This window comes from Electrophorus electricus, chromosome 6, assembly GCF_041902795.1.
Source record: "Electrophorus electricus isolate QZ-2024a chromosome 6, ASM4190279v1, whole genome shotgun sequence".
NCBI lineage: Eukaryota > Metazoa > Chordata > Actinopteri > Gymnotiformes > Gymnotidae > Electrophorus > Electrophorus electricus.
This window is the reverse complement of record NC_137502.1, coordinates 28,290,068-28,304,171: the sequence shown is the minus strand read 5'-3', so window position 1 is coordinate 28,304,171 and position 14,104 is coordinate 28,290,068. Positions and strand designations below refer to the sequence as shown.

Genomic DNA, 14,104 nt, shown 5'->3' with positions numbered 1-14,104 from the left:
ATTTTTATCGTACGTCTCCAGGTAAAGTGAACACTATTTTCCACTTGTCACATACGAGTATATGCCTAAATTAATAATTGTGTAAATCTCACCTTAGAAGTACATTTAAAAAAGAAACTGGTGGTGTCTTGGGCAAGACTGGAAGAGCTATGGTGTAAGGCGTCTCTCCCTCCAGTACTGCGAACCCGAACAAATTCCCAGTAGGATGCATGAATCATTTTGCCTGCTAATGCCTTAAGTGCTGAGCCGGCATGGTGAGGAGATGCACCTCACTTCAATTCATCAGGCATGATTTCTGTCAAAGGCATTAAAATTCCTGGTTATACTCAAATAAATCCATCACAAACGTCTTACGAAGATTTAATGTACATTTATTCTTAACACGTGGAACATATAGTATAAAGATTTCATACTGAATAAATGATATTCATTAAGCCAAAAAAAGGGGAAAAAAGGAATTTACATCAAGTTTTTAGCTACATCGTCTGAAATACAAATATGCAGAATCCATAGCACTGGGGAGTGAGGGTGACGTCTTTAGGGATTGCCCATGTTTGGTTGAATCTAGATCTTGCATGGAGCCATAGACATGATTGATTTGATATATTTCTCTACACCTGAACTGGGGTCACAGTGAGGATAAAAAAAAAACAAAAATGCTGTGCCCCTGATGAGTGGGAAGGAAGGGTTTAAATAAACACATGGCAATGCGCAATGAAGGGATCTCGTGTGTAACCTTTAATTTGTCAGATTAAAAATGGTGAAGAGTGCCATAAAGTGAGAGAAAGAGGAAGAGAGCAAAGAGTGTAATGTACAACATCATTATTTACACTGCAGCCTGGACTGCACCTGGAGCTCAAGACCAGTCCTAAGAGGTGATTTCTTTAAGGGTCAAGTCATACAATCGAGGGACAAAGAGGTCGGGGTGTTGTAGGTTCACAATACTTTGGGGGGAAAGCCTTTTTTTCCTCTCTCAACATGAACTAAAATCATTTTTAAAAACTACAGTTTTTGCTGCCAAGCCAGCGTTATCTCAGTGTGAAACAGTATTATTACAGTATGTTTACAGTTTCTTTTTAAGGTGTACAGTACAAAAAAGTCCTACAATCTACTGCACAGGCCTCCCATTTACAAATGTCTGTTCACAGCCGATGACCTGGTTCCTTTAGGGCTGAGTATATATATCATCCAAGTTACAGCAACATATACCACACACGAGAGTCTGAAACTGTTTAGCCTCCAAACACGAACTAGATAACGGTGGTCTCTGTGCCCGCCAGCCCAGTCGATCCAAGTGGACATGGGCACCTTTATTCCCCAAACTCACTGTAAACGTGACAGCAACTTTGGTTACAGTTTTATCTTGTTTTAATTTTTTTGTTTCTTTTTTAAATCTACATTTTTGTTTAATTAAAAAAAGTCCTTCCCAAAGGGCAGCGCGCTCTCGCAGGCTAGGGTTTCAAGTCGTTCATCCATGTTGGTCTCTCCGTTTTATCCATGTGTTAAATCCATTACGACTTCATGAAATCCTTCCTTCAGAGAGAAGCAAAGGTAGAAAGGAGAGACAGTGGAATCTGAGGTGATTTTGCATAAATTAATTTTTTTTAAGAAAAAAAAACAAAAAAAACAAAAAAAAAAAAAACCTAAACAAAAAGGGGGCATACCGTTAAGTCATTCATGTCATTATATTTCCTCCACTCACACGCAGATTTTTAGATTTTTGGGGAAAAAAAAGAAAGGAAATGGATGTGGAGGACAATGAGCCACCCCACAGCTGTCATGACTGGCCAATCAGAAACAGTACGTCACAGATCACTTGGGATACCAGCAAGTTCATGAGGGGGGATACAGAGACGTCCAGTAGCCGTGACTCGTACAACGTGAACTCCGAGTGGTTTTCCTCCACCTTGGCTAGGGCATGCAGAGCACGAGCAGCTCGCCGCATCATGTCCACGCTAGTGGGCTCAAAGTGCGCCCCCTGCATCTGTAGCAGCGAGCCCTGGCTCTGCTGGAATTGTGTGGCTGCTAGACTGTCCTCCAGAAAGCCCAGCAGGTTTCCCACGCTGCTCTTCTGCACGGCGATGGCCCGGGCTGCCAGGCTGTCGCCCTGAGCCAGGTTGGCTAGTAGCACCACTGCCATCTCCCGGCACACTGGCACCTTGCGGTCGCCAACCAGACGTACCAGCGAGCCATAGAGCTTCTCCAGGCGGCTAAAAGGGGGCGTGGCTAGAATGAGGTCGACGTTGTTGTCCTGGATGCTGAGCTTGCTGAGGGTCTCAAGGACCAGTCTCTGGGGGGACAGTGTTCCGTTAAGCCCCAGCGAGGGGAAAGGGTCGATGGCTTCGGCCGAGGGGCACACAGCCCAGTGGAGGAGGCCATCCAGCAGGGGCAGGCAGATGCTCTCAGGGTAGATCGAGAGGTCCAGCTGGCCTGAGATGTTTGCCAAGGTGACCAGGCAGTTTTCACGCAGCACCTCCAGACAGTCCCACCACCACTCATCACGCTCGCAGCTGACCCCTTCATCCTCCTCCTCCTCCTTTTCATAAGTGACGGGTGCCTGTTTGCGCTCAGGGTGTCTGTGGTGTAGCAGCACCAGGCGGCCCAGGATCAGCAGCAGGCCTGGGTGCTTGGACATCTCGTGGTCGTTGCCGGGGATGAAGGACAAGCTGCGGACGATGTTGGAGACGCAGATGCAGCGGCGAGCAAGGGTGTCCTGCCAGTCAGACATGGTGCACAGTGGCGTCTCGTCCTTGCTGTGTGGCTCGTCCTCCAGGATCTTCACGCTGCCGCTCTGATGTGCCAGATCCACACCCAAGAGGAACTTGCTCTTCTCGTCGCTCTCGGTGCTACCCCGCACGGCTTCTTCTGTCACGGAGCCGGGCCGGGCCGAAAGCACATCGTCGATGGTGGCTGTGATGCTGGAGGAGGCGCTGGCACTGGCTGTGTTCCTGTCCTCTGACGGCTGGTCCGAGCAACGACGATGCTGGGACCCGGGCTGCTGCTCCTGCTGCCACTGCACACTCAACTGAGCCTTCTCCGTGTCTTCAGCCACAGCCTGCGTTACGGGAGGCGCCTTCTTCCGGGGCGCCGCACTGACAGGCACCTGTTTATAGGATTTGTGTAGCTTCAACTTGCTCTCGAAGTGGGTCTGGATGTGCTCCGTAGTGTCACCTCCGCCAACGCTCCAGTGGACCAGGCCGCTGTCGAACGCCTGTCGCCGGCCCAGTTTGCTCGTGCGCCCAATGACAAATAGGTCCTTCTTCCGTACCACCTTGATAGGAAGTTTGTCAAACTTGCTAGCTTGTTTCGGTTTCTCCTGGGGTGTACTGATGTCCTGCAATGGAGTAGGTGACCTTGGCTCACCTTCCTTTTCTTCTTCAAGCTTCTCAGTGGATTTCTGGCCCTGCACAGGCTCATCTTTCTCCTTCTTGACCTGGATCTGGGATGTCTGATCCACCTCCTCGTCCTCCTCATCCTCCTCATCCTCCTCGTCCATCTGCTCTACCTCTGAGCATTCTTCATCGGACATCTCTGGGTCAACAGCATCTGGATCCATCAACGTGCGCTGTCCGGGATCTCCCACCTCGTATTCTTTCAAGATGCCAAAGATCTCAATGAGGCATTTACGAAAGTATTCCACTATCAGCTCAAGGAAACCAGGAAGCTGAAAGAAATGATGTACATCAGACTAATTTAAATGACAAGCCACCTTATTCAGTCTGTGATGCACCATAGAGTTCTGACATCTTTAGTGGTGCAATAACCACAAAGTCTCACCTGACACAGACTGAAGGTGGAAATGCTGTTGTCATCGTAGAGGAGAATATTGATGGTGTCCAAGGCCCAGGTGCTCTCAGCTAACAAGCCTGACTTGAGGGACATCATGACTCTCCAGGCTTCTGGCGTTCCTGCATATTTATGAAATCAAATCACAATTGGTTGGTTCACATGAGTAGATATGTTTTCACATGAAATGATATGGTTCTAAAAACGGACATCATATTTTCAGTTTTATGGCCATATTATTTCTTTATGCAGTGCTCTAGGCCAAATGATACCTCATTAGGAAGAGAACTGAGATTTGTCTGAATATTTTGATACTAAACATGTGGGTATCATGCTATAAGAAAGAACCTTTAAAGTGAATTTAAGAAACTATGCAAAAATGGGTCACGAGTCAGAAGCATCAACAAGGCAAGACCTTGGTGTGAATAGTCTCTTACCGATATCTTTCATCGTGAGTCGGCGACGTGGTTTGAGGATGGGCTGGGTAGCTTCCACAGAGCCTTGTGGGAAGGCTACATCTCTCCTTATGAGGGGAGGCTGCGATGTGGGCGGGGCTATGTGCGAGGCTGGGACTGGAGGCCCTGCTTTCTGGATCTTCATCCCCGAGTGCATGTAGGGGGACTTGCTAGGCGATGTCCTGTTCTCCACGGGCCTTGGCATTGGCGTCGGGCTGGACACCTGTGGAATGTGGTTCTGAGGGGACTGATAGTTGGACTGCAGCGTTCTGGACATAGGTGGACCAGCACCTCCAGGCCCATAGGAGGGCTGGCGCTGGGTGACGTGGCCAGGCCAGGGGCCTTCATGGTTCATTCGCTGGTCTGAAGGCATCATGTCTTCTGAGCGATTTATGCCATGGTAACCTGGAGCTTGAGCAGGAACCCCGGGGGGGCCCGACCGGCTGGGGTAGTTAGGGTAGTTCATGTCATTGCGGCCTTGCCACACAGGACCCTGGGGCCCGTCGGGAACAGACGGCATAGGGCTGCCCATCATCTGCGGTGGCATGGAGGACTGGGAGTTAGGGCCCCCAGCATTAGGGCCCCTGTCCCGGCTGAAAGTGAAGGGGAACTGACTCTGTGGGCCAGGTGGGCGCCGATCTGGACCAGGGTACGTGTTGTACTGGTTGTACATGTCCTGCTGGGACTGAGGGCCACTGGCAGGCTGAGGACCCTGCTGCTGCTGCCCACTGAATGGATAAATCTCCCCCTCATGACGCTTTGGTGGGGGGCCATAACCACCGTCTACAGGTCTCTTCTGTGTGAAATTCTGCATGTGAGGGGATACAATTTTTGAAAAGTTGTCAATTATTTATCAAAACATCAAAAATAAAAAGAAAGATAGTTGAATAATTTATCATTTAACAAAAATAATTCTGATGACTACTTATGTAACCAACGTTACAATGAAAATTATCTAGTGAAAGACTTAAGCTTGAACGTGCAATACAAACCGGCTGTTGCTGTGGGTACATTCCTGGCTGCTGATTTGGGTATGGTCCACCAGGGGGAGCACTTTGGCCAGGGTACTGATTACCATAGGAATCATGCCTGCATAAAAAGGAGAACACACACCTAAGACATGTGTTTGTTTTTTTTAAAGTAACACACATTACATGTCACAGTAAAAAAGTAATACACATCACATTTGCAGAAGACAAGAAAAAGTGTGCAAGTAATGCTGACCTTTGCTGCTGCTGCTGCGACCGGTTGGGCGAGTACATCCCCGTGTCAGCACTGGAAGCCATCATGTTGGGCTGTGGAGCACCAGGACCCATGCTGCCATCTGGACCTATGGCTGGCTCTTGTCTGATAGGAGACAACAAAAGGCATAAGAACTTACAGACTTTTTTTTTTTTTTCCCCTCAAATGTTTTGACATTTGGATGCAAATGTCAAAAAGCTATAAATTAATCCCTACCTTCTGTCATATCCTGGTCCATATCCTGGATACTGCTGTCTCTGGCCCATCTGCATATTGGCCATAGGTCCCGGGGGGCCTCGGTTATACTGCTCCCCTATGCCACTGTTGGGGCCTTGTCCTGGAGTCATAAACTGTTCAGGAGCTGAAAATAAATGACAAACACCATAAAGTAAACCATCTTTTATCTTTAATGACAAAATCAAAATAAACAGACAGAATTATTATTCGGGAGTGCAAGAACCTTACTACTGTCCAATATATTTTTGTTAAATGAGGAACATGACTCAGGAACTTGCCTTTACTTCTTCAATTAAACACACTTCTACATACTACATATTTAGTCTACAACTAACCACAAGATGGGTCACAAGGCATTCTCACCTTTCCTCATGCCACTGAAAGGATCTTTACTGGGTTCATAAGGCCCCATGCGAGCCATTATATCAGGTGGTGGACCACTCATGCCAGGCTGGTAGCTGGAATTGGGCGTCATAGAGTTCCGTCTAGGAAAGGTAGGGTCCCCGCCATCAGTAAAGGGGTCCTGAAGATTCACACTGCTCCTGTTTAAGAGTTAAGTGGAAACAACACACTTGTGATTCTCTCACCTTTAATCTTTTGCTCTTGCCATTGAAACCATAAGAAATTACCTGGACGCAAACACAGACTTCTTGGCGATCATTTTAATTACCAGTGTAAGCCTATAAGAGGCCCTGGACATACCTTACGCCAGGCAAAGGGGTCATCTGGCTGTGGGGTGTGGACGCAGGGGTGGGAGGCTTCAGGTCGCCTCCTTCAGCCATGGAGCTGCTTGTTGACTGGGGAGTCTGAGGGCCCTGTAGAGACCCAGATCCCGCTACAGAAAGACACAGGCAATCCCGTCACAAATGTGTTGCTTTACCAAACTCAAAATGTTCATTACCTAGTAAGTTTTTTTTAAATACAATATACAATGTGTGGTACTTGGTGAACCACAGGTTAATAAGAAGAACAGGGTTTCTGAAGTTTATTTTGAACTGGAAAGCACCGACCAAGCAGGTTCAAGACACAGGCCTACCCAAACAAGCATGACTGAACCACTTTCACCAAAACTGGAATCCTGTGTTGTTCCTCACCACGGTTAAAATTCACCAAAAGACACAGAAGCCTGAGCTCAAGCCCTACATGTCTTACAAAGCACTCCACTAATGTGGTGGCCTCGTCTATGTGCCTCCGTGCTGCTCCATTGCCATTTCTCTGAGAGCTCTTGGCACAAACATCCTGGCAGGGTTTAATCCAATTTGAGGAGGCCACCCCCCCCCCCCCCCAGTTACGAGTTCCAAATCAGCTTCTACACAATGTTGCCACAGCACCACTAACAATAAGCTAGGCAATGAGTTTAGTACTAGGCCCAGAGAAAGCACATGTGTGGATTAGTGCGTGTTTGTGGGGGAGCATGCAGTAAGCACAAGACACGCCTGTCCACGCGTGTGTATGTCAGAGTGAAAGCACGCGCGCGCACGCACACACACACACAGAGACAGCATGTGCCACATGTGATTCTCCATCCGGAGCCCAGCTGAAGGACTTGCCATTGGCACGGCTGGTGATGAGTCATGCATTCATTCATTAACATGTACGTGGGGGGGGGGGGGGGGGGGGTCATTACCAGGTCGGATTTATTTTTGTCACACTTCACACACACAGGGCTCATTCAATCTCTCCCTCACACGCACACACACCCCTCCTTCTGCTCTTTCCTCTGGGCAAGGATTTCCCTCAAATACGGATAAAAGGGGGAGGAAGCACAAGGGGGGGGGGGAAGGCATAGGGAGCGGGAGCACAGGAAGGAAGGGGTAAAAAAAATTAAATAAAGACATGATTAAAAAACAAACAAACAAATAACTAACTTAACAGCCACCCTCCACCCCCACCGTTTTTCCCCATTCATCATTTTCTGGCTCGGGTCAGCCCTCCAGGAGACAGCCTTGTTTGTGGGAAGGGAGTCAGCATGGAGTCCCTGACCTGGTGCCAGACAGACATGCTCCACATCACAGAGGATTCCCTACTCTCTCCTCCCCCGCCCTTCTCCCTGCGCCGTGATCTCAGTGCTGCCGCTTTCTCACACCAGTGCTGAGGCTAAAGGAACCTTTTGCCCATCAGGCAAACGTGTGCGTGCAATTCAAACCAAACAGATACCCAGTCCTTGAACTCTCGAGACTGTAAGCATCATGTCATGTCATATGCTCTGTGCCCATGCAGAGATGGTCTACTGCATGGATGAGCAGGGAACCAGCCACCTTCAGTCACAGGGTGGAATACACAGCTCCTGGCTCTCCACCTCAGCTGCAATAACAGTTAAGGCTCTGAATGATTTCGACAGGCACTAGTGGAGCCAGCACAGCACCGGAGGCCCCAGGAAGCACCAGACAGCCCAGCTGGGGTAGAGGCTAATAACACGCAGAGCACCGCAGCTCACTGGCGGCGCCACAAATGACCATAAACACTGTTCTTCCAACCAGCAATGAAACCAACATCAAGCAGTCGCACACAGGCACTAACGACTATATTACGACACGCCAGAGCACAAGAGATTTACAGCCAGGGAAACTAATAGAGGAAGTGATAAATGATCTATAAATGTATTTTACATCAGAATTAATGTAGTTCAATAAAACACAGCAGTTTATGAGCACATTATATGTGGCAAAGAGGCTGCTACAAGTAAAACCAGAATAAAGTGTCATGTGCTTGTAAGTCACTTTCTGTACAAAAAGCCTTCTTCACAATACCTGTAACCACATTTAAATAAACCATTAAAAACAGTGTTTAAATGTTGTACAATATTCTGAAAGAAAAATACATCCCTCTAAACATGATGCAAACAAGGAGCCAAATAATAGTCAAAACCCCAGGTAAAAGGGAGTAGGGATCTAACAAGGGTTTCACCAGACCTTGACAAGCCTCAACATAAATCCAGAGAGGCCAAGCATTAAGGACAATACTTAGTCTTTCAATCACCCTGAAACAGCAAAGGCAAGAAAACGCAGTTTAGTGTGGCCGAGGGCTCGGCACGGACCTGGAGAGGGGGGCTGGATCTTGGCCTGGTTCTTTTTGGGGTCGTTGGAGAAAATGTCAGGCGGCGGGTCTTCGCCACGCTCAATCTTGCACTCAAAAGCATACAGACACTGGATGTACTGCTTCTTCAGAGAGCTGGCGGCACTGCTGGACGTGCCAACGTTGAGGTTCGTAGCCAGCTCCCTCCACTTTTTGTTCTTATTTACCTGAGAGAGAGCGAGAGCGAGACACATGTGAAGTGAGAGAAGTGTGAAGTGGTTGCAATTTGATTACGAAAAAGCAAAAGGACTTTGGGGGGGACGATGACTTTTGCCTAAAGCCACTGGCCCTCAGCCAAGCGTCGGTGTAAATGAGGATGGCACGAAGCCGATCTGGTCGGGGCGTCCCCACTCACCTGCGTCAGGCCACCGATCTCCTTGACGGACACGTAGAGGCGGAAGAGGTCGAGAGGCTTGCGGCCCACGGCGGGCAGGTTGCTCATGCCCATGGCCTTCTCCTCGGCGAAGGCCAGGTAGCGGTCCACCCAAAGCTTCCTCTCCGGCTCCGGGCCGAGCTCATAGAGCCGTGTGATCTTCTCGTTAGTGGTGGTGGAGGAGTTCGACTTCTGCCGAGATGAGGAACGAGGGCGCAGGACAAGAGGCAAAATGAGGGGAAACATTAGGAAAAGAAGGACGGGCATTATTTAAAAAAAAATAAAAAATCTAAAAGAACTTAAAAGGTGGGAAATGACTTCCATATAGAAACCTTCTATGTGAAATGATCAGAGACTAAACAGTGTGAAGAACTCAGCTTTAGTGCTTCTGGAGTATGCTTCAGGTGGTACAGCACCAGAAATGCACAATAAGCTTGGAGAACTTGAGAACGGACACCACTGGTCTTGGTGGCCATGTCTCAGAGGCATGAATCTATAACTCGAAAGCTTTTGCCTGAACGTGCTTGTCCTTTGGAACCAAAAGGAGTCAACTTTTACAGGTGACGTCACTATAAATGCTGGAGTTCACCATGAATATCTTGAAACACAGCAGCAGATAATGATGCAGCAAAAACCCAAGAAAGAGTCCGTCTAATGTTAAGGTACAAATGAGCTTTGTGCAAGCCCAGAACCAATGTTAATCAGCTGGAATAGTTACAGCTTCTCACCTTTTTCGATTCAGTCTTAGGGGTCCCATCGACTTTGTTATTCATCTTCTGAGCTTGGTTTAGCTTATCCATGCCAAATTCTGGGCTGGGAGCCATACCTGGAACTGAGACAGAAGCTTATGTGCCTTATGTATCTGCATTTCACAATTCAACAAAGCACATGAATCACACAATCATGACATCAAAAAGTATTTACAATAACAGGTATTCACAATATATTTTCATCCAACGTTGTTTATAAAGAGTGTCACACTGATGCATGACACCATTGCCTAGCCTTGCTGAGCTCAGTCATTAGTGGGTGTTTCATCTTCAAAAGTGAGCAGTTTCAAAACAATGTGTGATAACTGAGGCAGATAAAAGGACTAATATTTAGGTAAGGTAGCTAATAACAGCTAGCTAATAATTATTATTTTAGTAAACAGTGAAAGGTGACATTTAAGTAGTACCTTGCATTTAAATGTTTTATTTTGAAGAGCTAGTTACGAAAGGAATAAATGGGTCAAAAACTAAGACACATTTGCATGGTGAACTGTGAGAGCAAAAATCACCAAAATTGCTGTTATGCATCTTCAGAGGAAGCTCTGGCCATAGCACCCATGAAGAAATAAAATTTTGGAAGAAAGGCCCATGAAGGAAGGACTTGTGAGAATTACACAGATCCGTTGACCTTCCTCACTCTAACCAGTCACCCTCTGTTTTTCTGCTTGGATAGCCCACGTTTTCATTACTCATTTCAGTTCAGTTTGATTCTGCATAAACACTTCTGCATAATCTCATGAGTGCACCTTACACTGACATTCTGTCCTGCTCTCTGTCTTCATAGTGTCTTCTTTACAAGCCTGAGTTCTGCTGGTCTAAAGAGAGACCTTCACTTCCACTAGTGCACAAATAATTCATGGAAAGAGCAAAACAGCACTATGCTCACTGTAATGGGTATCGTGGTTATGAGGGTTATTATTAAGGTTATTCTGTACAGACATATTAAAGAAGCCCAAGAAGAACTGAAGTGATTCTTTTGAATGAAACTGTAGTACTAAAATTTCCACTAAAACTAAAATGCTTTTAATTTACTTCAGGATTAATTTGAGCTGGCAGTAAAAATTGAATGCCACTCACTTCAGAAGGCAAAAACTTCATAAATCCAAGCACTTACCAAACACGCACACAAAAATAAAAAATAATAATAATAAATAAATAAATAAAAGAAATTAAAACAAAAAAAAACCCACACAAATGCCAATAAAACCAGGTTCACACACTAAATGTTGGCTAAGGAGGTTTATTTTTGCATTGATGCAATGGTCACATAGGGACTTTAGTTAACAGCCTTGGCTCACCTGCAGCGTTGTTAGCCATGTTGGAGCCCATGGGGTAGGGCCCAGCCTGGGTCATCATTCCCTGCATGCTGTTCATGGGCGGGGCATATGGAGAGCCCGATCCCATAATTCCCTGTCCCATGTTCGGATAACCAGGCGGCCTGAGGAGAACAGGGGTTCACGGTGTTATTCATGAGAACACTCATGACCATCATCTCACAGTAATGTGGAAGACTGAGAATGCTGTACTGAACGCTGTACTGACCTCATTCTTTGCCCAGAGTGAGGTTGTCAATAGCGTTATGCTGTCTGTTCTGTTCTCTCTTCCTTTGCCTATGCTCCCTAGCCAGGAGGACTCCCTCGGAACATCAACCTCGTGTGGAACTGGACCTAACTGCACCCTAACCGTTTCCGTCCTGTCTCTGCAGTCCTAGCCTGTCCCCTGAATTCACGCCCTTATCACACTTCACCACTCCACAGCCGAGACCACAAGGGCATCGCCCTCAACATGCACACAGTGAGTGAGTGGTGCACTTGGTGTAAAATGACAGCTTGCCTTTAAAACAAACTAACAGCAAAATGGAACAATATGGTTTGTGACTTTTCTGTGAAATTTCTGTACACTGCAATCCAAATTACAAATCCGTTTTGCAAATACTACTGTTGTTCATTGCAGCTTCTCAGTAAACAAAACACACAAAGAGACACAGACGTATGGCGTGCTTCCCTGTTTTTGAACAGAAGATTTATACGGGGGTTTTGAAAGGCTGAAATGCTTGAAGATTGCCCCAGGGGACTGTGCGTAAGCCATGGAGAACCTACAGAGGATTGGGAAAAATCTTCCCAACTAAAGCTGAGGTTGTGCTATGCACAACAACAGATGACAGGAAAGAGTCTGTGCAATTGCGAGTTGGTCTTGCGCCAGCTTGATGAAGAGTGCAGTATATAGTACCAATATGCTACCTGTGTATGGAGTTGGGAGGGGCGTGATGCATTCCTGCCACGGCTGGATCTTGGGGCTTTCGGTTCATGCCAGGTGGAGGGCACATGCCCGAGGCCACCTGGGGGGGCATGCCGCCCATGTTGGGACCCATGCCAGGGCCGTAGGGCCTGGTGCCCATCTGCCCTGGACCCATGCGCCCAGGGGGAATCCCTCCATACGGACCCCCTCCTCCTTGCCCTGCCATGGTGTTCATGGTGGCACCCATGCCTGGTGCGCCAGCGTAGTTAGAGCTGGGCATGGTGCCATAGCCTGCTTGCCGTGGGTAACCTGGACACAAGAAAGGTGGGTCATCTTAAAGGGTGAGGTGGAGTGCAAAAGAGAAGAGAAAATGCAATCATCAATTACCTATTTTAGACAACAACAACAACAACGTAAACAATTACCTATTTTTAGAGAAACAGATTGGTAACAGAAAAAAGGAGAGACTAAAACAAAAAGATTGCAAGATCACTGGGTACATGACAGATCTAAGGTAGTTCACCCTGCAATCTCAGTCCTTCAACATCTAGAGATCTCCATCTCCCACGACACCCCTCCCCTCCAATCCCACAGTGCAGCACTGTACAGAAGCTCCCCTTAGTTTTAACTTAAACAAGTCATCCACGAGTCCCTTCCTGCTGCTTCTAACATCACACGGCTCTTCACTGCTGCAAATTCAGACCCAGCAAGCCTGCTGCGTCCCAAGCTGCGTCAGCCTCTGCACTGCCACACTAAACTCCGGGCTAACGAGCAAGCTCGGCTGCAGATAGGTCTGAAGACTGCTTTCATCTCTTAGCTGCTCTTAAAGCCACAGCAAGAAAAAAGGTCTCTTAAGGGACAGTAGGGAAATTCTTTTCGCTAAGCAGAGGGCTTCAGAAGCTTGGCTTGTGGAGGCTTAGCTGGAGTGGCGCTTGGACTCGGACTGCTTTGACGAGTTTGAGAGGGAAATGAAGGACTTCTAACCATAAAAGAAGGATGGAGGCAGCAAGCATGTAGCAGCAAATTACGTCAGCGTGCACAATACCCAGGCTGTGCTTTCAGACCAAGTGGCTTTAAATTGTCCATAATCATATATTATCACCAGGGATATTTTCTATTACCCAGCAGGCAATAAATGGCACCCAGGCTGCAGTGCTAGGGTGTCCTTCTCGCCTGCCTTTATATTCAACACACACACACACCTTGAGGGCCATACTGCCCTCCCTGTGGTCCATAGTTGCCCATAGAGTTGTTCTGAGGATATGGGCCCATCCCAGAATGCATCTGGCCTCCAGATGACTGACGTGGTGATAAGGCTGAGGCAGGCTGAGGAGAACCATATGCAGGCATCTGAGGGTTCCTCATGTACACTGCACAAGAGATTAAAAGTAATAAAATAAACATACATAAATACACACAGACATACACAAAGACTGATCAAATGCATTCAAAGATATGGCCAATAACCAAAATACTAGCAACACAGTGAAGCAAGACAAGCTGAAAGCAACCGTGAGAGTGTGTGGTTTGGAAGGAAGTACTAGTGAGTTCAGCTGCTCAGAGGAGGGGAGGGTCATACCTCGGTCCTGGCCCATGGCTGACTGGTTCATGGAAGAATGCAGAATTCCATCTGACTGAACACTGGAAGGTCTGGGGGGTATCTGGTTACCTGAGTGAGACAGGCACAAAGTTTCTGAACGTCTGGCTGATGAGCAATAAATCGGTAGTTTTATCAGTAAATAAAGACAGACACGCACACACACACACACACACACACACACACAGTGTGTAAACACAGCATTCACGTGAGGCATTACTGAAGTGTATTTATTATTGAAGTGAATGAACATGTATTTACCAAACACTGTGGCGTACTGTTAACGCTTGTGTACATCTAAGACAACGACACACAGCCAGCTTGTGTGTTT

At 47.2% G+C, this 14,104-nt stretch overlaps 1 protein-coding gene across 3 annotated transcripts in view; it reads right to left on the bottom strand.

Annotated features, from left to right (window-relative positions):
* Positions 1-355: 355 nt before the first annotated feature.
* Positions 356-14,104, bottom strand: part of arid1ab (AT-rich interactive domain 1Ab) — a 48,861-nt gene continuing 35,112 nt past the window's right edge. For 2 of the 3 annotated variants that reach the window (XM_035525130.2, XM_081716271.1), the window contains 15 exons: positions 13,756-13,845; positions 13,379-13,546; positions 12,179-12,485; positions 11,237-11,376; positions 9,897-10,000; positions 9,151-9,360; positions 8,758-8,962; positions 6,423-6,555; positions 6,084-6,262; positions 5,700-5,844; positions 5,466-5,588; positions 5,234-5,330; positions 4,224-5,049; positions 3,778-3,908; positions 356-3,664 (listed from right to left, as the gene is read on the bottom strand). In XM_035525130.2, the coding sequence (XP_035381023.1) occupies positions 1,778-3,664; positions 3,778-3,908; positions 4,224-5,049; positions 5,234-5,330; positions 5,466-5,588; positions 5,700-5,844; positions 6,084-6,262; positions 6,423-6,555; positions 8,758-8,962; positions 9,151-9,360; positions 9,897-10,000; positions 11,237-11,376; positions 12,179-12,485; positions 13,379-13,546; positions 13,756-13,845 (4,745 nt within the window). In that variant the 3' untranslated portion in view covers positions 356-1,777. The remainder of the gene's footprint in view (positions 3,665-3,777; positions 3,909-4,223; positions 5,050-5,233; positions 5,331-5,465; positions 5,589-5,699; positions 5,845-6,083; positions 6,263-6,422; positions 6,556-8,757; positions 8,963-9,150; positions 9,361-9,896; positions 10,001-11,236; positions 11,377-12,178; positions 12,486-13,378; positions 13,547-13,755; positions 13,846-14,104) is intronic. The other variant, XR_004775867.2, reaches the window with a different exon arrangement.